Genomic DNA, 25,202 nt, shown 5'->3' with positions numbered 1-25,202 from the left:
AATGAAAGGGGAAGGAAGCCTTACACACATAATCTCTCTATTTCAGCAAAAACTGATGTTTTTAGTTTTGTCTGATTGTTTCATACAATGTTAATAACTATGGAACCTATCACTACCAGCCTTTAAAATAGTATTTTGACCTGAGGTATTCACACAACATGTTACAGACATGCCACGGGGAAGTATTCTGTATATTAATAACCAATCATTTGAATTATTCTAAATAAACGTATGCAAATATGAAATGTCAAACCTTAAACCACGGAAGAAAGCACATCAAATGACTCAGCTGTTGCAGTGCAGAAACCACTATATATCTACCTACACTCGCTAATTCACTTCCTGATAACAGAAATATAATTAGACTACGATGCAGGTTTTTTTCAATCTAGTTTGAAAAGGTCTGTGTATATAGAAGGCCTTCAGCAACAAAGAGCCTTTTCAAATAATCAGGAGCTCCAGGCAATACATACATGCAAAACAGAGCTATATACAGTATAACATGATTATGAACTATGATCATAACTACTGTAAGCCACTGCATGCTATACATTTGAACTCACACACTGACTTCGAATTGTCAATGCTTATAACTGTGATCTTCTTAGTTGTGGGTAAACGAAAAATGTATATGAATCTTTTGAACTAAATGTAGATCATAATTTGAATAGCCATCATTTTACTCGGGTAATAATTGAAGACATATTTTTAGAAGACAGGCCTAGAGGAAAAACCTGTACACTTGAATCTACAGTATGGAAATATGTTACCAAAAAACACCGTCAGCCATATTCCCTGCAACAGTGGGCGTCTTTATGTCTTCTTCTAACAATTGGCTCTTTGAACACAATGAATGTGCAGTATCACTTACAGCAGGAAAGGGAATCAGCAGATGGGAAAAAGTCAATATGGATTATACAGTATAGAAGGCATTGAAAAGGTGGAGTCAGTGATTCTGGAGAACGCTTGTTGTCAAAATAATTTTTTGTCAAAATGAGTGAAGTGAGATAGTCACTCATTTTGACAAAGTGATTTTGATAACAAGAGTTCTCTAGAATTGATTACTCCACATTTAACAATTCAAGCTGATGACCTAAAATGTTGCTATGCTGCAGCATTGTTACTTTGAGACTTCTACATGAAATGCAAAGTCATCGAAGTGATCAAAAAAAGTAGAACGGATCATGGATTTGGATTCAGATTATGGGAGTTGGAATGTATGCTTCTCTGTCTCTCTCTCCTTCTCTGACACACACACACACACACACACACACACACACACACACACACACACACACACACACACACACACACACACACACACACACACACACACACACACACACACACACACACACACACACACACACACACACACACACACACACACACACACACACACACACACACACACACACACACACACACACACACACACACACACACACACACACACAGAAATCTCTCTGTTCAAGTTCAAAGGGAAGGGGCCTGGCTATGCGAGAGCCGACAGTCTCCACCGCAGGACAGCAGAAACAACAGATGGCCACTCCTCCCTCCCCCACATCCGTCTCTCTCTCTCCTCCGTCGACCCCCTGTTCCCTCTCTTCACATCCCCCCATCTGCATTAGGCCTCTCTGATCTGATCCCCCTCTTTCTCCCACAACTAACCATTACGCCTAATCCACATCTTACCCAGTATATAGCCCAACCCCAAAACTTATTTTTATCTTCAAGCCGGCTGACTTTCTGCTCTAAACTGAGCTGTAGTCAACTTCTAAACATCATCATTAAAACCTATTTGACTCCCTAATGGCTATGTAATATGATAAGCCCCTTTGTTTACATACCCGTTTACAGAGCCTAGGCTGTGTATTAACAATGTTTTCTTTTCTTTTTCAGTGCACGGCACGCACAGTACAGACAGGTAGCGAATTGTGAGGAGATATTCACTGATTTTGACAAGCACTCTCTCTCTAACATTGCTGTGTCAGCCATTTAAGGACTCTTTTCAACTATGGCTAAGGTTTTATAACCGTTTTAGTATGTGGATTAATTTTATTGAACTGGGAAAAGGCTCAACCTCCAACCTACATTATTTGGATTAAATGTTATGCAGCACCTGAAGCTAAAGGTTAGATTGATTTTACGGGGACCTGAAAAAGCAATACACAGATTGTAAAAAATAAATTCAATAAAAAATAACTGAAGCCTATGTCAGCCTCCATCCCCTTGAACTCCATAAAACCTCCTTCCAACCCAGTTTTTCATCCACTTCAAGTCAACAGTCTTTCAACCCCAGTTCTGTTCGATCAAAAGCTTTTTCTCTCCTCCTCCTCTGAGCCTCAACCTCCGCCACCATTCATTTCAACCAGTTTTATTTTGTTCCTATCTCTGTCTCTCTTTGACTTTAAGCGTTTCATCATTCTGCCTCATTTCCTTCTCTCCCTCTGTTTACCTACGCATTCCTCTTTAGATCCGTCACACAGAAAAAGTATGAACAGATATTTCCATTACTTAAAGACACTACGAGGACGTTTTCCTTTTGATGATCTTAAATGACCTGTAACAGCAAAAAAGACCATCGGCCAAAAGGAATGCTATTCTTATATACAGTGATTATTATTCATTCCATTGCTCAGGTCAGATTCCCCACAAACTAAAAGTAATTGATTTACAGGCAGACCGGAAAAGCCTGTGTATGAACGGTACTTAATCAAAGTTTACTCTGCTTCACCATCGTCGTATTAGCATAATTAATTTGATATAGTCACATACTGTATACATCCATTATCTCAATGGGATGCATCCTGCAGTCTTTCTTTCAATTGCTTCCTAAACAAATGCAAGCACAGCTGGTACACGCCAGCAAAGATCTTTATGACAGCAGGCGCTGGTGTTGTAAAAACACTACTGTGTTTGATATAACATGTATGGAGAGAGGAGGGTCAGAATGTAAGCAGGCAGAAAGTCGCACCCAATGCTGAAAAGCCGTTTCCAAACAGTTTTCACAATAGCAAAGTGACCACTGCTTAAACCAAAGCATTCACACACTGATTCTCCTGCTATAAATGTGGATACAATTAATTGGCACAGTCTGTTGTTTACTTGTGCCGCTCTGTAGTTCAGTCACTTGCAGTGCTGTGCGTTATGAATAAGCTCCAGTGTGTACACAGCCCACACTGGTTTGGGGTTTTGACAGCTGGCATACCAAGTGAACAATGGGCCACAATATACAAATGACTAACTACTACGAACCTAATACGGCTGATTAAAAATCAACAAATAATATGTCATTATTTGCGGCCCATTCAGGACTGTCCGATGAGCCTGGGCCATCCATAAACCACACGCACAAGACTCAAATATCACTAATAAATGTCACACAGCATCAACAGTGTCATCAATCAGCCCAGACCCTAAGTCATAGGCTGACAGAGGGATTTAAAACCAGCTCATCAATACAATGGAGGTAGATTTAGAGGACAGGGATTATGGTTGTGTATTAAGGCCATATTGAAATTCCAGGATACACAGATTTACAGGAGAAATTGAAAAATGTAAACCAAAAAGGTCTACCAAGGTTATGATGATTTTTTTTCTTCACATAACTGCAGCTAAGCTCCCTTCCTTCCTAGATGAGTATATCATTCACACTGTGTATCTAAGCCAAACTTTAACCATGCCAAGTTGCCGACATTTCACAATATCAAATGGGTGGCCAAACGGGAAGCGATAAGTGATATTAAATTAATCTTTGAACGGTGGTTGAAAGAGAAGGCTTCGCTTAGCAAAGAGAGAGCTAAACTAATAACATTGCCACACATCCTATTGGCATGGCCTGGAGGAAGGAGGAGGGGGGAGGAGGGGGGGACGCAGTAAAAGGGTTAACAGCCCCGTGCTTAAGTGATGTCTTTGAAGTGATTGCGGTACCAAATTGACCTACAAACGTCTTAGCCAGACAAAGGGCCAGTGAGTGAAGAACAAGATCCAACAGCATTTGACCCGGCGAGCGTATCAACTTGACGAGATCAAATCACATGGAAAATGACTTTTGGTTTTCACTGTCTAGTCGCATATACTGACTGTATGTAGTAAGACATTTACTGATTTGAACATAAAAAGTTTTTATTTGTGATTTTTTTTAGAACAAGCATTGGTTAATAGAAACCCAGTATTGTATGGATGATTTTCTGTCTGGAAGGCTATTCCTGTTTATATATAAATGTACTTATTGAGTTTTATATTTCTATTTTTATTCTGTGGTTGTTTACTGGTACAAGTTTTGATTTATGTTTTCAAGATTTAAGATTCGAGATTGGTTTATTGTCATATGCTGCACAATAATAACAGCAGCAGTCACTGTTAATGAAATTCTTAAGTCCCAGGCTCCTCTCAACAATGCAATAACTTAAATAATAATATATTTTAATGGTATTTCTAGTTAAACCATTTATGGGTTACACTATCCTGTTGTGGCTGCTGCAATATGTTTTTTTAATTTAGCAAAGAAGAGTACAGTGTGTGCGTGGATATTGGAAAGGAGGCTATGGATAAAATGAATTTTTGTGTTGGTGTCATGTAATTCCGTGTGAGATGGTCCACTGAGTAGCTTGACACGTAAATAGGAAATCCTCCTTATTATCATCATGTAGGGACTCGCACAGTCCTATCGTATTTGAATCCCAATCATTGCACAATGCATGGTAGGCACTAGGCAGTAACATGGCTTTTGTCACGTACAACCAGGGAAAAATTAATTGATTTTTTCGAAGTCAAATGACTAATGTATGAACTAAGAGACTGTCTGACCTATCATAAACCAGCCATGATGGATCGATAGAGTGACGCATCGATAGAAAATGAGATGTAGGAACGAAACTCAGGGATGGAAAGCAGTGTTGCCAGATCTCGCGAAAGAAACAAGAAACAAGGCCTATAAAAACAAGCCCAAAGGAACATTCTTTTTGGCTTTTGGGAAGAAATATTTCCTGGACCATTTTTGTGCAGTTGTGCAATTGCCTTCACATCCATGTTATACACATCATAGCCTATAATAAAGTTCATCTCATCCATCCGTCCTTGCTTTTTTATTTCTTGCTCAAGTTTCTATGCCACTGCTGTTATTTCTTTTTACAGTGGTATCGAATTGGGTATTGAGAATCTTGGAATTTCACTCTTATTAGCATCAAATATTACATTGCTGGTATAGTGGCGTCCCTAGTAAGAACAAAACAAAGGGATGGAAAGCCCAGAAAATAAAAAAAATGGAAGAGAAAAAATGTGATGTGCCTCTCCCACCTTGAAGACATCAGAGAAGAATCCTGAGCCGATCCACTCACAGCTGAAGTCATCGAGGCGCGTCAGACAGGAGAAGGCACTGATGAGCGCTCGGTAGGAGGACGGCCACACCCGGCCCACCTGAACAACACACAGGATGGGACACACTGCTATCAACGGGACAGGTCTTTATATCAGGGCTGTGCTCAAGATCTGAAATAACATGTTTAGTTGTGCAGAAAAGGTAGATAAAGGTGAATAGATAATGTTGCCTTTAGATGGTGCAAGGAACAAGGAACACATAGAGATTTTCTCGGAAAAGAGACAAAGAAGTACACTCTTAAAAGTCACACCTCCAACATCCGGAATCACTCAAGACCATGCATTCTAGGGCTGTGTTTATTGGCAAGAATATTGCCATACGATACATATCCAGCTACAGGGTGACGATGCGATATATTGCGATCTACAACCTAGCCGATATATTGCGATTTCTTTTCAAAAATAGTCTATTTTTTTGAAAAACTCTCAGTATAAAGAACACAAAAAAAGTAAAAATGTTTGGGGGGGGAATTGTTTTAATTAATTTACATTAGTTTTACTATCACTTTAGCTTAAAAATAAGGAACAGAAACTGACCTGTGAGGGCGGTCCCATGCCCATCTCTCCTCCTCCTACCCCTCCCACTCCGTCTTTGTCCTCATTGTTTCGTTCTGCTCGCGTCGGGAACCCAGCGATGGAGTTGCGTTTGCCTCTGTCCATGGTAACGTGAAGGTTGGTGATACCTGTGAGGGTGATGTGGGCCTTTTCCTGCAATGTACCCACATGACAAGAGGACTGGAGTGTTTTTAAATGGTGCCGAGGGGTTCCAAGCCAGTTCAGAATTTACTCCGTTTGTGTCCCAGAGAAAGAAATACGTCACACGAATAGACTTTGTTTTAAATGTTGTTGAGGACAATCCCGGTGCGAACGCTAGCTGGATCCAAAGATGTCTCCCACTAGTCCAGTGCTGCACTGCTTGTAACTGGGGATTCCACCAGGATGAGAAGTGTTTCACATGTTGGACAGATGAACAGTCAACCGTTGGAGTCCTAGAAGAAGTAAAAAGACAAATTAAGAAATGGTATATTCTGTGGTTTCTTATTAAGATGGCCATTTGCATATTTTTGCTACAGTCACTAGAGTTGAGTCCAACAAAAACTTTTCAGTTTCAGGCAAACTGCTTACATTAGAGCCAACTATTTGTCTTTTGTTGATACAACTCATAGGGTTAGGGTTAGAGGGTTAGGGTTAGGGTTAGGGTTAGGGTTAGGGTTAGGGTTAGAGGGTTAGGGTTAGGGTTAGGGTTTTGAGATCTACATACTAAGAATTCCAAACAGTAAAAGTTGTGCCAACTTCAGAAAGTTAAGACACTGTTTAAAGTTTGAATCAACATTTTTACCAACATAGTTTTGATTGTTATCTGTATTACAGAGAATTAGTTGGCACAAGTGTTACTGTTTGAACTTCTTAGCATGTAGAACTCAAAGCTTGAAGTTACATTACTGGTAAGTTATATCAACAAGAGATAAGTAGTTGGCTCAAAGGCAGTTTCACTTAGAACTTAGGAGTTCTAGTTGGTCTCAAAACTCAAAAAACTAATGAAGACAGAATTTGAGTTTTCCTCACTTTACCATTACATTACAGTGAATGTACTGTGTACACATTACCAACCACATTCACTTCCACTCAAAAACAAAAGAATGTTAGAAACAAACACAATCAAATAGCAGTTTCATCTATAGAATGGATCTTGCCTCAGGTTGGAGGGGACAAGTTACTATTGCTCAACAGGCTCAAATGTAATGGCTGTAATAAGGGCCGATTGTCCAATTATGGGAGATTAGCCAAGGAATAGTTCAGGTCCCGGACCTTTCTGCCATCCAAAACAAAACCAGCAGGGTACAAAGGGGAACAGGAAAGGAAGTCTGCGACAGAAGGGTATTTTTTCACACTAAAAAAAACAATGGCTTTCATGTGTAACTTTTTCAGAATACTAATATGAAAGAGAAACAATCTTTGGTTGATAGAGACATGTTGAGTCTGGTTATAAATAATTTTCCCTGATACTTTGAAAGAAGAGTTGAGGTAAACACATTCCTTCACTGAGACAAAACAAAGAAATATATCCCTTCTGGGTTTTAATTTTTTCCAAGATATTGGTTCATATTTATTAGGAAATTACACAATATACGATATAAGGAGCCTTTAATGCCTCGTTTCCACCGAGTAGAGCGGGTCGGATCGGAGCGGTTCGGTCCGGGTAGTTTGGCATTTAATTTGCCAAAAGTTGGGTAGGGTACGGTTTAAGCGCACCTAACCGCTCTGATGCCTCGTTTCCACCGAGTAGAGCGGGTCGGGTCGGAGCGGTTCGGTCCGGGTAGTTTGGCTTTTCATTTGCCAAAAGTTGGGTAGGGTACGGTTTAAGCGCACCTAACCGCTCTGAGCCGCTCCCGATCTCAGTACTCCTCCGTAGGGGTATATGAAGGTATATGTGGTGCATAAGTCTTTAGCACATGTAACTGCAGATTTCGAATGCGTAAACTGAAGTCACAAATGTGTAACAGTAGATTTGAAGTCGTAAATATTTGTTTTGCATGTGTACTCCAAAGTCACAAATGTGTAACAGTAAATTTGAAGTCGTAAATATTTTTTCTACCATTGTGGACACAAAATAGGGGCTACGAGTTCACAAATCGTTGTTACGGGTGCACAAATCCTATCCTGTGCATCGCAACTTCAAAGAGTCATGCGCTTGACACTTTTGCTACAATCATTGCAGCACAGTTGGTGCAAAACACATTTGCACACCCGTGTTTTATAATGTGAGAACATGCCCCCAATTTGTGCATTCGTAAACCCAAATGTGAACTAACGCATCAGAAGTTGCACATCTGTGAAAAATGTCCTCTCAAATAAAATGATATCGAGCACAGCATTTTAATGAGCGAGCACAAATCGATGATACAACTGCTCAAATCTGTTCCTACAAGTCTCAGCTGAGGGTTTTCTCTGCTCGAATCTGCTCCTGCAAGTCTCGGCTGTGGGTTTTTTTGCAGGTAGATTTGCACCACGCCCAGGTGGTAAATGTGGTGCAAAAGTGTTTCGTATGCGTAGAACAGATTTGTATCCGTAGAAGGTGGGCGGGACAACATTGTCGCATCATCCAATGAAAGCGCCGGTTGGGACCCGTGACATCAGCATGTGAACAAACGGAGGAAAAGCCTTTTTCCTTCGTCCCTTTTCACCAGAAATTGTAGGAAATGACTAAATGAGCAACAACAACTATCAAACTAATGCGAAGTAGTAGGTAGTAGTGAATTGAACTCTTTTTCTGTAGTTTTACATTGCATTTTTTAAGTAATGGAGAATTACATTATATGTACTCCAGCCTTTGAGGAAAAGTAGTCCAAGGTGTCTGTAACAGTAAATAAGCCGCGTTAGCTAGCTTTGAGGTGGTTTCCCGATCATTTTAAACAGGACAGGAGGCTTATTATGTGACACGGTGACGTTGAGGAGGGGATACCCATTAAACACCAGGACCTGCGGTGGTTTAATAAACAATTGAGCTGCTTCACAATCTCTGTCCGGAGCCGCAGCAGTGTCTGGACTGACGGTCACGGACACACGGTCGGACACAGACCTAGGGTTTAGCTAGAGCCTACAGGACACGGAGCCATCCCACGGAAACTATGAACTGTAAGTCTGGTTTTCTTATGTTTTTAAACTTCAAAGTTGGTCGGTATAATACGTTCAATGATGAGAAGCAACGTGTGGTTATAATGTATTGCAGGCAGCATAGCTAACCACTAGCTAACAAGTCATAATGGGTATAACAGCTAATGTTCGTTAGCATATTCTTTTAAAGGATGTACCGTTTTTTAAGGCATTTGGTCACTTCTAAGGATGTTAATAATTAACTGTTAACGTAAAATAAGAAGGCTGACCAATGAATCCTTCCGTTAATCAGTTAAAATAATCCCGGCGCTAGCCAGGGAAATATGAGTCAGCTGAATACTGGAGTCTTGTTGCTATAATAATAATCAGCGTGTCTGTATGTCTGCTTTTCTGGGACATCGGCACCTTCATACATAGCCTACTAGTTTTACATCAGGATGTAATGTTAGCATGTGTCGACCTCATATAGAGCGTTTTCTGTCTTAATAGTGGCTATGAAGATCCAAATAAACACATGTGAGCAGTATACTATTCTGCTCAGCCCGTCTCAACATCATGTTGCTGTTTCTGAATAAAAACAGGTAGACAAGCGTCCCATTATGCAAAGGATTTTTTTTTAATTGTGCAGCTCCATCGTGTTTAAATCATATTTTATATCTGTTTTTCCAGCCTGAAAAAAAACATTTACAACTAATTTTAAAAGTCACTAATGACAAGATACCCCCCACGAAGAGAATGAATTGCAGGGCTGTTATAATAAACTATATTGATTAGTTTTTAGCTTTGTGTTCTTCATCAACTCGAACCTACATGTATTTTATTTATTTTATAAATCTTAACATTATCTTAACATCTGAATGGCACAATCTGCTTTTCCACAGACTCATCTTGGCTGTCCTGCACAAGTGTCTGGGATTTCCATCCTGTCAGGGAGAAGCCATTGTACAGTGAGCAGCTACAGTCAGTCCTAACTATTATCCGTCATGTGTTTACTATAACATCACTAATGGGATCTAACAATTGTTTCCGTCCCCAGTGTATGCATTGCTGAGGGAAGGACACTCCAGATAACTGAAGACTTCACTGCTCCTGCTGCCTTGAGAAGATCTCCGAAGATGGAGCAGCGTGGAACTCACCTGGCAGTCACAGCACATCAGTCTGACTCTACACTCTACACACAATTTGTTTTCAATTTTTAGATTGTGATTATTATAAATCTAGACAAAGTCAGATCATACTCAATTCATAATCATATTGATTGCAGTAAATGAGGTGACATACTCAGTCATGTTTATTTGTTTGACATATTAAAAAGGTAGGGGAGATTTTGATTAAATATGGTAAACAGTTGGGCTACAGACCAAGGACTAAGTTACTAGTTTTATGTTTTGTTTTATAAAGTCTTGTTCCGGCACATGCCAGAGCATTTTGGGTATTTTGTTCATTTTCTCTTAATAAAATAACGCCATACAAAACTTTACTTGGAGGTATGCAATTGTGAGTGCATTATAGTTTTAAACTGGTTGATTTGTATTTTTCATTTTGACCGTATGTGTATGTTTAGTAAATCCACAAATATTTTAAAAAGTCCAAATCTTGTGATTTGTTTGTGGGGTAAGCTTTTACTATACATTTGTACTGATTGTGCTTTGATGTGATAACTGCAAATCATAAATATAATTGATATAGGGCATTTATTAGTCTTGCTTTAGCAGCATGCAGACCTACTTATTAATGCAGCACGTGATCTGAATTAACATGTTCTAAACTGCATAAAATGTTATGGTGTGACACTTTGTGATTGTGATTAATTAAAGTAATCACTGAAATGAGGTTATATGAAGCTTTGTACCCTGTTCTTCTGGACACGTCACATGAGGTAAGGTGTATAGCAGAACTGTCTGGGGATAAGCACACAGTTAAACCTGATCATCTAATTATCAGTTTGTGATACAAGTAGTGATAATTTCACATGGAAAATGTGAGATAGAGGAACAATTATTCCAATTCAGTTTTAATGTGTCCTCTATACTTTTCTATTGCCTTGTAGAGTAGGTTACTTATTCACTTCACTATTCACACGTTTAAATTAATTAAGCTTACTACATTTAGAAGACTAAGGGCCAGTTTCACAGACATGGATTAAGACTAGTCCTGGACTAAATGGAATTTTGAATGGAGATTGTCCATTGAAAGTACAATTTAGTCCAAAACTAGGCTTAATCCATGTCTGCGAAACCGGCCCTATGTGTATGATTTATAAGCATATTTCTGGATTTAGATACATGCTGAATACTCTGCAGCAAGATATGTAGGCCTACTTTATTTACTTTGGTCCTCAATGCCTGCAACGTCCTCCTCACCCCCTGCGTGTGGTGTGTTTTAACTTTTAACCATAGATAGTTTTAACAGCCAGGAGCCTTGACAGCGGCTGCGGGACAATAAACTATTGTCGATAGTTAACCTGCTATCGGTGTATGAATGTGTGTGAATGGTAACGTGTAAATGGGAACAGGTCTCCCTTGCAAAAGAGTCTTCGGACTCAATGGGATATACCTGTATAAATAAAGGTTAAAAAAATATATAATGGAAATTCATTCTCTATTTAATAAAACTACTTTTATTAAAATGTAAAGGTTTTAAAGAGAAAAACAGCAGGTTTAAACAGTTACACCAGTGCCAATCACACAGCAGACGTTAACTGACGTCGACGTTGGCCCTTATATCTGCTAAAGTAAACTTGTTTATGACTTTCACTACTGGCATAAGGCTCCGCTGTAGTTCCCTCTTATTCAATTCCCTTATTATTACATTTCCTACATTTGCTGGTGAAAAGAGACGACCATGGACCAGCCATGGACATATGAGGGAGACGACGGAAACAGGCTTTCCCTCAGTCTGTTTAAATGCTGACGTCACAGGTCCCAACCGGCGTTTTCATTGGATGATACGACAATGTTGTCCCGCCCACCTTCTACGGATACAACTCTGTTCTACAGGTACGAAATACTTTTGCACCAAACATAGCAGCTGGACGTGGTGCAAATCTACCTGCAAAAAACCCACTGCTGAGACTTGCAGGAGCAGATTCGAGCAGAGAAAACCCTCAGTTTAGACTTGTAGGAACAGATTCGAGCAGTTGTATCGATGGATTTGTGCTCGCTCATTAAAATGCTGTGCTCGATATAATTTTATTTGTGAGGACATTTTTCACAGATGTGCAACTTCTGATGCGTTAGTTCACATTTGGGTTTACGAATGCACAAATTTTGGGCATGTTCTCACATTATGAAACACGGGTGTGCAAATGTGTTTTGCACCAACTGTGCTGCAATGATTGTAGCAAAAGTGTCAATCGCATGACTCTTTGAAGTTGCGATGCACAGGATAGGATCTGTGCACCCGTAACAACGATTTGTGAACTCGTAGCCCCTATTTTGTGTCCACAATGGTAGAAAAAATATTTACGACTTCAAATTTACTGTTACACATTTGTGACTTTGGAGTACACATGCAAAACAAATATTTACGACTTCAAATCTACTGTTACACATTTGTGACTTCAGTTTACGCATTCGAAATCTGCAGTTACATGTGCTAAAGACTTATGCACCACATATACCTTCATAGGGGTACTAGCGGCCTGAAAGCGGGCCGAAAATGCATGAGAAGGCGGAGCTACACACTGCCGTCATTTGATTGGTCGAAAGAATCATTTCCGCCATGTGTAGATCTCGGCAAGAGTGAAGAGAGTCTTGTGTTTTGGCGAAAATGTGAGCACAGCTCTGTTTATTGTGTGGTGTTTTTCCTCATCAATAAATTAATCAGTTGGTTACACTGTGTCCCATAGTCACGTAGCTGCTGCAGCCAGCACTGTTCGCTCACTGTCTCTATGAGTTGCGCCGAGCGGTCTCTGTGTGTTTACGCCATAGATAGTAGTAAAATACACGCTCACAACAACACGGGGGGAATACATAAAGAAGCGGCTGGTTTGAATCATCTCCGCCGTTTGTAGTCACCTCGGCTAGAGTGAAGAGAGTTTTGGCGAAAATGTGAGCGCAGCACTGTTTATTGTGTGGTGTTTTTCCTCGTCATTAAATGAATCAGTTGGCTACACTGTGTCCCACTGCTACGATGTCACGTAGCTGCCGCAGCCAGTGCTGTTCGCTCACTGTCTCTATCAGTTGCACCGAGCCGTCTCTGTGCTCACAACACGGGGGGAATAAATAAAGAAGCGGCTGGTTTGACCAAGCAAAAACAAGAGACCGCTGGCTTGACCACAGTTGTTCCCACAGCCCGATAGTTTGACCCACATTCTGGCGTCGGCTATCGCAGTCCAGCCTAAACCCCGCCCTACCAGTAAGGGTAGGGTCGGCGGTGGAAACAACACCGAGATTCTTAAAAGTGAGCTGTCCCGCTCTGAGCCGCTCCGATCCGACCCGCTCTACTCGGTGGAAACGAGGCATGAGCCGCTCCTAATCTCAGTACTCCTCCGTAGGGGTACTATGGTACTAGCCGCCTGAAAGGGTGCCTAAAAGGCGGAGCTACACAATGTCGTCATTTGATTGGTCGAAAGAATCAATTCCGCCATGTGTAATCACCTCGGCAAGAGTGAAGAGAGTCTTGTGTTTTGGCGAAAATGTGAGCACAGCACTGTTTATTGTGTGGTGTTTTTCCTCATCAATAAATGAATCAGTTGGTTACACTGTGTCCCACTGCTAGTCACGTAGGCTAGCTGCCGCAGCCAGCACTGTTCGCTCACTGTCTCTATGAGTTGCACCGAGCCGTCTCTGTGTGTTTACGCCATGGATAGTAGTAAATACACGCTCACAACAACACGGGGGGGAATAAATAAAGAAGCGGCTGGTTTGACCAAGCAAAAACGAGAGACCGCTGGCTTGACCACAGTTGGTCGAAAGAATCATTTCCGCCGTGTGCAGTCACCTCAGCTAGAGTGAAGAGAGTCTTGTGTTATGGCGAAAATGTGAGCGCGGCACTGTTTATTGTGTGGTGTTTTTCCTCGTCATTAAATTAATCAGTTGGCTACACTGTGTCCCACTGCTACGATGTCACGTAGCTGCCGCAGCCAGCGCTGCTCGCTCACTGTCTCTATCAGTTGAACCGAGCCGTCTCTGTGCTCACAACAACACGGGGGGAATAAATAAAGAAGCGGTTGGTTTGACCAAGCAAAAACGAGAGACCGCTGGCTTGAACACAGTTGTTCCACAGCCCGATAGTTTGACCCACATTCTGGCGGCGGCTATCGCAGTCCAGCCTAAACCCCGCCCTACCAATAAGGGTAGGGTCGGCGGTGGAAACACCACCGAGATTCTTAAAAAAAGTGAGCTGTCCCGCTCTGAGCCGCTCCGACCCGACCCGCTCTACTCGGTGGAAACGAGTGAGATTAAATGAATGCCGGTTATATTAAAGCCATCGCCAAACGAATTGACGAAGTCGATTAAGCCTATCAGCTCCACACAATTCCGTCTGTATTTTTCAGTATGGAAGCGTTTACAAACTGGTGTCACCCCCAGACACTGGCGCAGGAGCTCAGACAAAGAAGCCCCTTATTAAGAAATGTTTCGGTTGTTGATTCTACTGCTAAGAAAAAACCTGGGCGTAGGCTACAACAGAAGGTAAAAAATCTATGTGTGATCACTGAAAGCTTAACTCATGTAGATGCACCGAAAGAAGGGGTACAACAGAAGTAACGCACTATTAGCTTTAAGGATGAATGAAGAAAAATTACCTTTCAAAAAAGTATAGCACTAAAGATTCCAATTGGCAAGAATTCAGACAACTGCTTTAATAACTTATCTATTATTTATCTATTATTATTGATTTTCAAGATAATTTACTATATCATGATACGGCACATTAACAGTGTTTGTATTCTATATTGTAAAAGTACATACAGTATATATACCACAGTAGCACATCTTATCTTTTCTGCCCAACCCTAGTCCAGTTTCAATTAGATTTTTTTCCAAAAGAGTAAATCAATGCATCACCTGCAGTTTTCTTTGTTGACCTGAGATTCTACAAACACAGCCAACAGGGGCAACGGGGCCAGACAAAATGATTTACGGTGGTTCAGTCTGGTTTCCTGGGGCGACTATAGGCAAGGCAACCATTACTGCTGAACATGGCTTGTGGGTTATCCTGTGATGTTGATAGTTGTGTATGTTTCACCATGTAGACCATTGTTTTAACAAAAAAACATGTTTTTCTAGAAAGGATGGGTGATTTACGTTTTCCTGTGGAATTGTTAACCTGTTGACCTGCTGCTATAGTGCTGATTTGCTAAGAGTTATTCCGCAGTTTGTTTATCTGAGGCACGTTAAGGAGGACGCACAGCATGCACATAAAGATGGGAGTGACGCAATAGTCATGCCATGCTTTTCCACAGATCAACATGTGATGAAATATATACAGCAATACGTCAACAAAGACAGAAAGGACTGCAAACTAGTAAACACACATAGATGTAAACAATGCTGGTTTTTAAATACCTTAATAAATCGCCTTTGCAAATCACCTTATAAACTCAAGCCAATGATATACAAACTATTTTGGTGAGACACACTATGAAAACAAAACAAAAAAAGGAAAAACAAAATTCAATCCAATGCATTCATAATTGATAGCCACTTATTTTGCAAGAAGCTTTTTTCTCTGATTTACATTATTGTGAAATATATCAGAATAGCTGTCAACATGAGCACGGTATAAACCAGTGAAGAGTAATTTTCACCAAAGCTGCAGCCCATTTCAGTTGTGTTGAATAAGGCTGACATCACCGAGTTGCACTAATTGGGATATTTAACTCCAACTGCTTTTCAAATTCTAATAACAGGAAGTAAACAATGAAACATTTTTCCTTGGTGCTTTTGTCCCACAATGAGCTCATGTCATGCGTATCATAAAAACTGTCATAAAGTGTCACAATATAATATCACTTTTGACACTACAAAGCCTGCCACTGTGAACTCTGAGATTTGTGTTTGCAGGAGGTGTAGCATTTATACACTGCAGCAGTCATATACGTCTGTGCGGTCAGAAGTTTACAATGTGTGTACACAAGACATAACCCAGAACAGTTGGGTAAAACGTATTCCAGTAAATAGGGAAAAGAACCAGTGGCACACAGTATGATGGATGTAGATTGAAGACCAAATATACTTCAAGGAATAGTTCAAAATTTTATATTTTTTTAGCTTATTGCCTTCAAGACAAGGCAGCTGGAACCATTCCATTAACTGGGTGTGTGCGTGTGCGTGCGTGCGTGTGTGTGTGTGTGTGCGTGTGTGTGTGTGTGTGTGTGTGTGTGTGTGTGTGTGTGTGTGTGTGTTTCTGAAAAAGAAATGGGCAAAGGTCGCTCATCGCTAATTAGCATATCATAAATACTTTGAGTAAATAGGAAGTATCAGCCTGCCTCAACCGACAGGCAGAAGATAAACTTTACAACATCACTAAACGGTCCTGTGTGCTTGTTGGGACTTTACTGTTTGCATACCACGATATGTATGTTGTGCTCTGTTTGCGCTCTAGATTTTTTGCACTTTAAGTCAGTTTATTCAAATGTATACTGGAAGGAATGCACAACCACTGTCAATAGGTCAACATATGTATTTGATTCTTAAATGACACACTGTAAAAATTCAAATGTTTCCGTCACATTGTCTTGAACCCGAGACTGAAGAAACAAGCTAAAAAATATATATGTACTATCCCTTTAAGTGACCTTAATTAAACTAAGGCAGGAACACAGAAAGTCAAATGTAGGCCAAGAAGAGGTCCCATTAGATCATATCCTAAAAACAGCCTTGAGATGACACGGCCAGATTCTGCCCCTGCTCCGTTAGCATTACATCACAGATACTAAACTAAACTCCGAAAGAGTTACTGTAGCAGAGAGTTACTAGACAACTTCTGACATCATTCTAAGACCCCGGGCCACATCCTTAAAAGGCTTTTCGTCCTCCGCTTTTCCCCCTTTTTTCTCTCCAATGACACCTCTCTTTTTTTTGGGCCTTGTTGAAATGGTAACGGCAGAAATAATAAGTGCCCGAGCCAAGAAAAATGCAGGCCACAAGTGCCAGAACCGAGCAAAGGCTTTACTTTCTCGTTTTTTCAGTAGCTTTTTGTCTATCCAAGAGTAGAGAGCAGAGACACACACATTTGGTCTGTGTTGTCATATCTGAGGAGACAAGAATAGGTCAGCGAGAGAGATATAAATTCACCCTTGATTCATAACAGCCAGCAACAACAGGGTAGAGGTTCTGTACCTTAATGCCTCGTTTCCACCGAGTTGTGGTCAAAGTGGCTGAAGACTGACTGAACAAAAACTTCCTACACTTCGTCTTTCAAATGATGCAAAAGCAGAATCTGCATGTTTTCAAGAAGAAAATGTAGCATAAATCAGCCAATTAACAACATATGAAGAAATCCTTCTGCAATAACCTTCCGAACCGTGCTAAGAATGACAATGAAAAGTTGAATTGATGTACTGGTAAGTAGCCTAATTTAGAAGTTGAGATTATTGGTTCAGAGTATTGAAAAAGACTAATGTTGAGATAATAGCCGTTAAAGATGGTTTTATAGGAGAAATATACAGATGCAAACAGAATAAGTTCGGTAAAATAAACACCTAAATATACATTTTAGACCTTTTATTTACTAGCATAAAAGAAGACACGTTGTGGAAGCAAAACAGCCAAATATCTCAAAATTGACCAGTGCTTTAAAAAACGACGTTTTCGCCTGCAGTGTCCTGCCTTAAGCCGTGTAATGATCATCAAAGGAATTTCTACGCCCACTCTAGTTGTAAACATTAACCAGAGTCATAATCTAGGACCGGTCAATCAAACAGCCCCACCACAGGGAGGGACACCCCTAGCCAAATACTACAACTTCATACCATTAGATCAACATTCTGGAATAGGATAAACCTCAGTGAACTAAACTTCATGGGAACCTTCATGATGCAAATGATTAGAAGACAAAAATAGTCAATCCACCAGTCTTCTGCGTTACTATATCTGTGTTCCCAAACTATACCCTAGTGCCACTGCCTACATATCCGAAGGGCGTGCGTTTTACAAGAGACCACAGCAAAGGGGACTATACATGGAAAAGGGCGGAATCTTAAAAGCCAGCCACTTTTTTTTTTCTTTCTTTCTTCGGTCTGTAAAATGTGGTGTATTGCTGTTCCAAAACAGATGGGACATCTCGTAGCAGCCCTGGGGCCACATGTTTTAACAGTAGTTTTTTTCTTTCTGGGGGAACTGAACACTGTCCAGCTGTGTCCCGTTGCTGGATTACAGACTTAATGGGAAATGTCAGACAGCGATAAATCAAAACTTAAGTGATGTTGATTTAATGATAGGTTGCAGGCAAAGGTTAAAGGAGTGTCACTGGAGGACAAAAGGTATTAAATGGGCGTGAGTGAGTGAGTGTGTGTGAGAAATTGGTTTGCTTTTTGTAGGGATGTGACCGATCTGATCCAACATTGGTACCGAGTCTTATATAGCTGAAATCCGTTCATAACGTCACCAATCCACATACAGATCCACATTCTATAGTCCTTTTTTTATGTCATTGTTTTACTTATTTGGTTTTCATGCTGTTGTTTTGTAACTAGTTGTTCTTGCTCTATAACAATTAAGCCCTATTTCATTCATGACGTGTATGTTGAGTTCTGATATATTTTTGTAATTGTTGCTCTTCCAATTTAGGATTGCTGTGAACTGAAAAAATGTGGATCGATTCATCATTTATTTTTGAAGAGAAAATACTGAGATGTAGCCTACACCTGCGCCACAAAGGAAGAAGGGAATAAAGCTGTAATTAGGCTAAAATCGAAATTGAGTACTAACCCTTCATTAACCCTTTCTGTAAACTATTAACATACTCGCAAAACAATTGTCTGTGTGTTTGTAATCTTTTGCCCTCTCTCCCCTGAGCCACCGAGAGATAGCTGAGAGATCACCTCAAAAAAATCGATCTTTGTCACGCATTTGAGCAGGGCCACATAAAACAAAAGTGAATAGAAAACCTCTTATCAGACCTAATCTAGAGTGGTGAATGATATACGAGCCGCCCAGCATACCTGTCATTCTTCAAGGAGTTTAAGGAATGGGGCATCAGCCAGGCACCGTGAAAAAACATTATGTGAATGGCAATGACAGAGTAAATACTGCCAGAACACCTTGAAACAACATATTAAGTGAAAGGTGATTAGATTAAGATACAATAGTCGGATCCATTTGATTAATGTGACAGTGAACGCCTCACGTAGAATGTAAACAAACCCGAAAGCTTCAACAGTGCTTCAACTTTGCATTGCTAAAGTGAATAAGACTTACCCGTATTTATTTCATGTAGATTTTTGTAGGAGTAGTTCAATCTTGGTTTCATGTCGCTCACCGTGTTGCATTTATCTTTAAATATCGACGGACGAATCCCCCAGAGAGCAAAGTTGGCAACGCAGCTAGCTCACTGGCTAGTTTGTCAACAAAACTCGAGACAAAACGAAGAGCTGAAGACCCACCAACGCACACCAAACAGTAGGGTTTTCCTCGCGACCGGTTGTAAAGTCCAACAGCTGAAACCTTAAAGTGAACCAGGGGTGTGTTATGGTCGTCCTTGTCCCCCCAAAAAAGAGCGAATACGATGTTTTTGTGGGCCGCCCGGGGTAATATTTCAGGCGATTGTTGGGGTTTGACAGCTCCGTCGCCTCTTAGCTCTCTCTATCGCCTGAGTAACTCCCACTAGACCCGCCCACTTTTGATTGACGGGTAATTCAACCAATCAGCGATCAGGCATTAGTGTACGCGAGCGAGCGTAGCAAAAGGTTTATATAGAGCAATATTTCAAAATAAAATACACATCCAAAGTCATTCAAAATAAAATGATATTTAAAAAAGTTAACCGCAATTCATGTGATTTTTTTTAAATAGATAAAGAAGGCGGTTATCAAGTTTATTTGTATAGCACTTGTTAGCCATACACAGTTCAAAGTGCCTCCTAGGGAGGAAAAAAAAGGTTCAACCTAAGAAAAAGGTAAAATAATGGATGCAATCTTTTTAATTCTTAAAATGATTTGCCAATTACACATGATATATGACATATGACTAAAGCTTTTATCAATCCAAGCAATCACGTCTTTTTTGTTTAATAATTACAACAGTCTCCCATATTGCTGCATTCATTATATTCCCTCTTGGTTGTGTCCAACGCTCTTTGATGTGCAGAATATTGCAGAACTTGGAGGCATTTTATTAACCTTTTTTCGGTGATTGCTTGAACAGATAGACTGGTTTAAAGTGTGGCATCTCTTCAAAATGACTAAAAATATAAAAATATGTATTTCGGGGGGGAATTATTGGCCAATAAAAAGTTCAAGCATGCATTTTAATTATTGTATAATATATGGAGACTTGAAATGCTTTTATTGTGGTTATATTAAAATCAGAAACACAATAAGCAAATAAACTACAATAGCAGCTTTAATGCTCTAATGGAAATAGAGCACCATCTGGTGGACAAACCTAGGTAGCACTACTATAGCTATCATACTCATCCTCGTCCCATGGACCTATAAAGAAAGCCTCGTTCCCATCCAACACCAAAAGATTGTATTACTTCCACAGCGGGGGAGATTCAAACGTTTAATTCTGTTACATTTTTTTTCACACACATCACAGGTCTGAAAGAAACGCAGATGCAAGAACAGGAACTACACTGCATAATTGGAGAGAGAAAAGTATACAGGATATTCGGTTGCTTTCTCAACGGGTCATGGCCAGTTTGTGTAGAGTAGAGGTATGGTAACTACCCAGCTATAAGTTACTGCTTACTTTGAACCGGGGAGTCCCCAGTTCGTAAGGCACTCAGTTAAAAACCTATGCTTAGCAGAGGATGGTTTCGATCCATCGACCTCTGGGTTATGGGCCCAGCACGCTTCCGCTGCGCCACTCTGCTGTATGTGTACATTGAAGGCTCATTTCCTAGTTACCCATAAATAAGTATTTTCTTTTAAAAATAATTCTTAGGGAGTTTTTCCACATGTGCTCTCTGATAAACAAACAACATGCATTTGAGTTTTCAATCACATATGAAAAGGTGCGCTTTTGCATATAGAACGAACAGAGTAAGAATTTCATTGTAGGCCTACATTGCAATTGCCTGTTTTACTCTACATAGTTGACTCAATGAAAATACATATCTTGAACCTCTTCTCTATAAGAAATGGACACATCATGGCCTCTTCGCTGTAGTGACTGAGTAATAAGCGCTAAAAAAAACGTGTCCACTCTGCTTAAATATACGCTATTATTCGCTATAACCTTTTACTAATGATGTAGGACTAACTGTAAACGCCTGTTTTCCAGACTCCTTTTGTCCCACCGCTTGCACCGTACATTCTCTGTCACATGACCACCGAGCATTTCCTGTTACAGTTGTTACACTTCCATGTTTTTCTCCCTCAAACCACAGTAGCCTAATAATAACCGTGATGTCAACTCTCATTGCCGTGTGATCTGTGTCATACTATTACAAAGGTATTTTGACCCTTTGGTCTGGAGCGAGGGGCGAATGCAGGGCAATATGGCGAACTGCGTGGCTTTCCAGAACAAAATCAGTTCGATTATGGAGATGCTGGCGAAAGCAGCCGTGGTGGAGATCAGTAAACTATGGGAGGACGGCTTCGCTTTGGTGCAACTGGAGCTCCGCCGCAGGGAGGGAGAGATAGACGCGCTGAACAGAAAGTTAAAGATGATGGAAAACGAGCGACTCCCGGTCATGACTCAGACCACAAACCTGTCTACGTCATCGTCATCTTCGTCATCATCATCTTCCTCCAGGAGAGAGCAGCAAAACAAGCTGGTGCCGCCCACTAGTGATGGTAAGGTCATTATAACCTTATAATAACCATAATAAGCCTATTTATATACATGCAGTATATGATAATAACCAAGATATGTCTTATATAAATTGATTTAATCACATAGGCCTACAACTGCACTGTAAGTAGTCAGGCAGTTTAAAAGTAAAAGAGTAGCAGTAGGCCTACCACCACACTGTGTTAAACACTATCGTACTGTACTGTTGGGTTTTTTAACGTATGAATAGATAAACATCATTCTTTGTATGATTTGAAGGAAAAACTCTTATGCTGCTTGTTTACAAAGTGACTTTCAAATATAGAAATAACCTTTAAAATATTAAAAAACGTTGACAAATATCCATTAGATCCTTTTTAAGTCATTCTGATTTGAATGTACGATGGCGCTGAGCATTCACCAAATAAAAAGAAGTTTCACATCTTATCTAGCCGTTAGCACACCAGAATCACGCCCCTCTCATTCATCAATAACGTGTCTGGCTGGCTGCAAATCTCAGCTAGTGTGTGTGTGTGTGTGTGTGTGTGTGTGTGTGTGTGTGTGTGTGTGTGTGTGTGTGTGTGTGTGTGTGTGTGTGTGTGTGTGTGTGTGTGTGTGTGTGTGTGTGTGTGTGTGTGTGTGTGTGTGTGTGTGTGTGTGTGTGTGTGTGTGTGTGTGTGTGTGTGTGTGTGTGTGTGTGTGTGTGTGTGTGTGTGTGTGTGCAGAGGTGAACTTAGCCATTTGGCAATGGTAGGCATTGCCTTGGTTTCCGGACTATACAATGGGCCCCATAATCATCTAATAGATGTTTTACTCTTCATTCATTAATCAGCTATCGCACCGGGAACTGAGTGACACACGTTAGGCTACTGTTTACGCCCGTGATCAGCTGCTGAGGCCCGACTGGGCTTTTCTCCTGAACAGTCCCAATGACTGCATGTCTGCGCAATGTTGACATAGCTACTCATAGTAATGCCCTCCTCACTTTTAAGAAACATCAATATTTCCTAATGCCTCAATCCGAGCAGGAAATAAAAATCGATAACGTCGCATAGCATCATCGTTGCCGTTCTGCAGCCAGCCAGCCACGTTACTGATGAATGAGAGGGCGATCCTTATCTCGTAATTACGAGATCTTTTCTCGTAATTAAGAGATACTGATGTCGTAATTACGAGATCCTGGTGTGCTAACGGCTAGATAAGATGTGAAACTTCTTTTTATTTGGTGAATGCTCAGCAGCACCGTATTAATGCACCATTCTTTGTAGATTTTATTGTATATTAATACTGCTCAATCCCAAAGCATAACTTTATCAAGGAAAACTGTGTAAGGTAATAAAATACACCTGTTCTGTTCTGTCGTTCCAGGGCCGGTAATAGAATCAGTCCAGACCTTATCGACTGACCAGAGCGTCAGGGAGAAGGCGGACCCCTCACAGAACAATCACATTACACCACCTTTACCACTAACACACACAGAGGAGAGCCAGTGTGAGCATGTCATAGACAGCGACATAGACGAGGACGATGACCTCATAGTCAAACTGGAAGATGAGGACGACGTTCAGATCGTAGAGAGGACCCTGGGCTCAGATCACAGCCCTAATGATGGAGCCGGTCGCCCTGACGACGGAGGCGGTCGCCATAACGACGACATGGAACTCAACCTCCTTCCGCCCGACGCCGATGATGATGTCATGGAAGAGCAGGAGAGCCAGCAGCATTGGTCTTCTGTCTCCGTGGGCGACAGCGACACCACCGACGAAACCGACTGTTTTTTCGAACCCAAGCAGCTTACAGAACACAACTTGGACTCGGAGATCCTGCTCATTCAAAACGCTCTGGATATTTTCGACAGCTCGGCAGAGACGGCGGCGGATAGACTTGCGAGGGACGGTGGACAAGGCGCGTCGGGTAAAACCGGGACTTGTTATTCTAACCAAGCTCAGCCAAGTCAGCCGCCCGCAGAAGCAGTGAGATACTTAGAAAGAGGAGTGTCCACTCGGTTAAACAAACCAGAGACTAAAGGCGTGCCAGCAGCCTTGGACCCAGTAGACAGTAGACTATTCCATCTGAACGATCCAGAGTTGCACAAAGCGATAGCGAGTCGCAGGATAAAGGAGAAGTGGTTCATCTGCCAGTTCTGCGGCAAGAGCTTCGATCGCGTCAGCCATCTTGAGATTCACCAGCGCATTCACACGGGGGAGAAACCGTTTACCTGCGACGTGTGCGGCAAGTGTTTCTCGCAGAGGAGCAACCTGCGCACACACCAGCGGACTCACAGAGAGGCTATGTCCCAAAACGCTGGGTGATTTCACTAGATTTAAAAAAGAAAAAGTGAGAGAAAAAAGATAGGAATATCTCTGTGGCATTTTTTTGTCTAGATGATAGCCCCTTTCACACATGCACTGTGACTCTGAAATGATAAGGAGTTTACCCGGGTAAGCTGTATGTGTGAATACAAATGTCGGGGTTATTCGACACAGGTGGCCCCTTAGTACTAAGTGTACTAATGTGTGAAAGGGGCTGATGAATTAACAAATTCTGTACTTTGATATTTACTAACAATGTCATGTAGCCGACTGATTTTACTGTGTGCAGGGGGATGAAATATACTGTATCTTTGCTTTAACTTTGATTATAAGAACTGATTTTGGTGCTATGTAGAGACAGTTAAGCTATTTATATGCATCCAGCCCTGGTGACATAGGTGAGTATTGACTTATACAGGTCATACATACAGTAGGCTACACAGATTGGACTTGAATAGTCAGCTGATTGATGTGGATCACAAAGACGTGGAGAGTAAAACCTCATATAACTATACATTCTTGAATAAACATTAGCGTTACTATCTCCCAATCCGTTGTCCGTTATCAGGTTCACAGTGAAAATCAAGCTTCTAGAGCCGAGAATATTTGCATCTTAATGGGCAAAAAAATAACAATTTATTTACTCGGCAGTTTTCCTTGGCCTGATGGAAAGACAACAGGTCAATTTCATTTATGATAACTGTGAGACTTCTGCAACATCTTTGGAAAGTCATATATCAAAAGCTTAACAAAGACAGGATGGGAAGCACCTTCTTTGCATTTTAAAAATGTAACCTTGCATCACAACAGGACTCTGGGTGTTTACTAGAGGAAGTCATGATCTCGATTGTAAGTCGGAAATCAATCTTTATGACGTCACAAGATGAATGAAGACGTCAGTAAAGGTGTGTACAAGGAGAAAACCAGGAAAACACTACAACCTAACTGAAGTGTTACATTACTGTTGCAGCTGCAATAGGGGACATCCCTTTAACCTCAAGTATAC

The 25,202-nt window shown here is 40.9% G+C and overlaps 2 protein-coding genes across 2 annotated transcripts in view; one reads left to right on the top strand and one right to left on the bottom strand.

Moving 5' to 3' along the window:
- tesk2 (testis associated actin remodelling kinase 2) overlaps positions 1–19,726 on the bottom strand; it is a 44,186-nt gene extending 24,460 nt beyond the window's left edge. The window contains 3 exon segments of the mRNA XM_080033779.1: positions 5,302–5,421; positions 5,920–6,371; positions 19,365–19,726. Of these exon segments, the coding sequence (XP_079889905.1) occupies positions 5,302–5,421; positions 5,920–6,042 (243 nt within the window). The 5' untranslated portion in view covers positions 6,043–6,371; positions 19,365–19,726.
- A 1,749-nt stretch (positions 19,727–21,475) lies between these two features.
- Positions 21,476–25,096, top strand: LOC307255898 (uncharacterized protein). Its single transcript, XM_080034718.1, has 2 exons — positions 21,476–21,907; positions 23,253–25,096. The coding sequence occupies exons 1-2, from the start codon at positions 21,598–21,600 to the stop codon at positions 24,194–24,196; spliced, it is 1,254 nt and encodes a 417-aa protein (XP_079890844.1). The 5' UTR covers positions 21,476–21,597; the 3' UTR covers positions 24,197–25,096.
- Positions 25,097–25,202: the final 106 nt, after the last annotated feature.

Source organism: Ammodytes marinus, assembly GCF_949987685.1.
Source record: "Ammodytes marinus genome assembly, chromosome: 9".
Classification (NCBI taxonomy): Eukaryota; Metazoa; Chordata; class Actinopteri; order Uranoscopiformes; family Ammodytidae; genus Ammodytes; species Ammodytes marinus.
The sequence above is the reverse complement of the archived record's forward strand: the minus strand, read 5'-3'. Positions and strand labels throughout refer to the sequence as shown.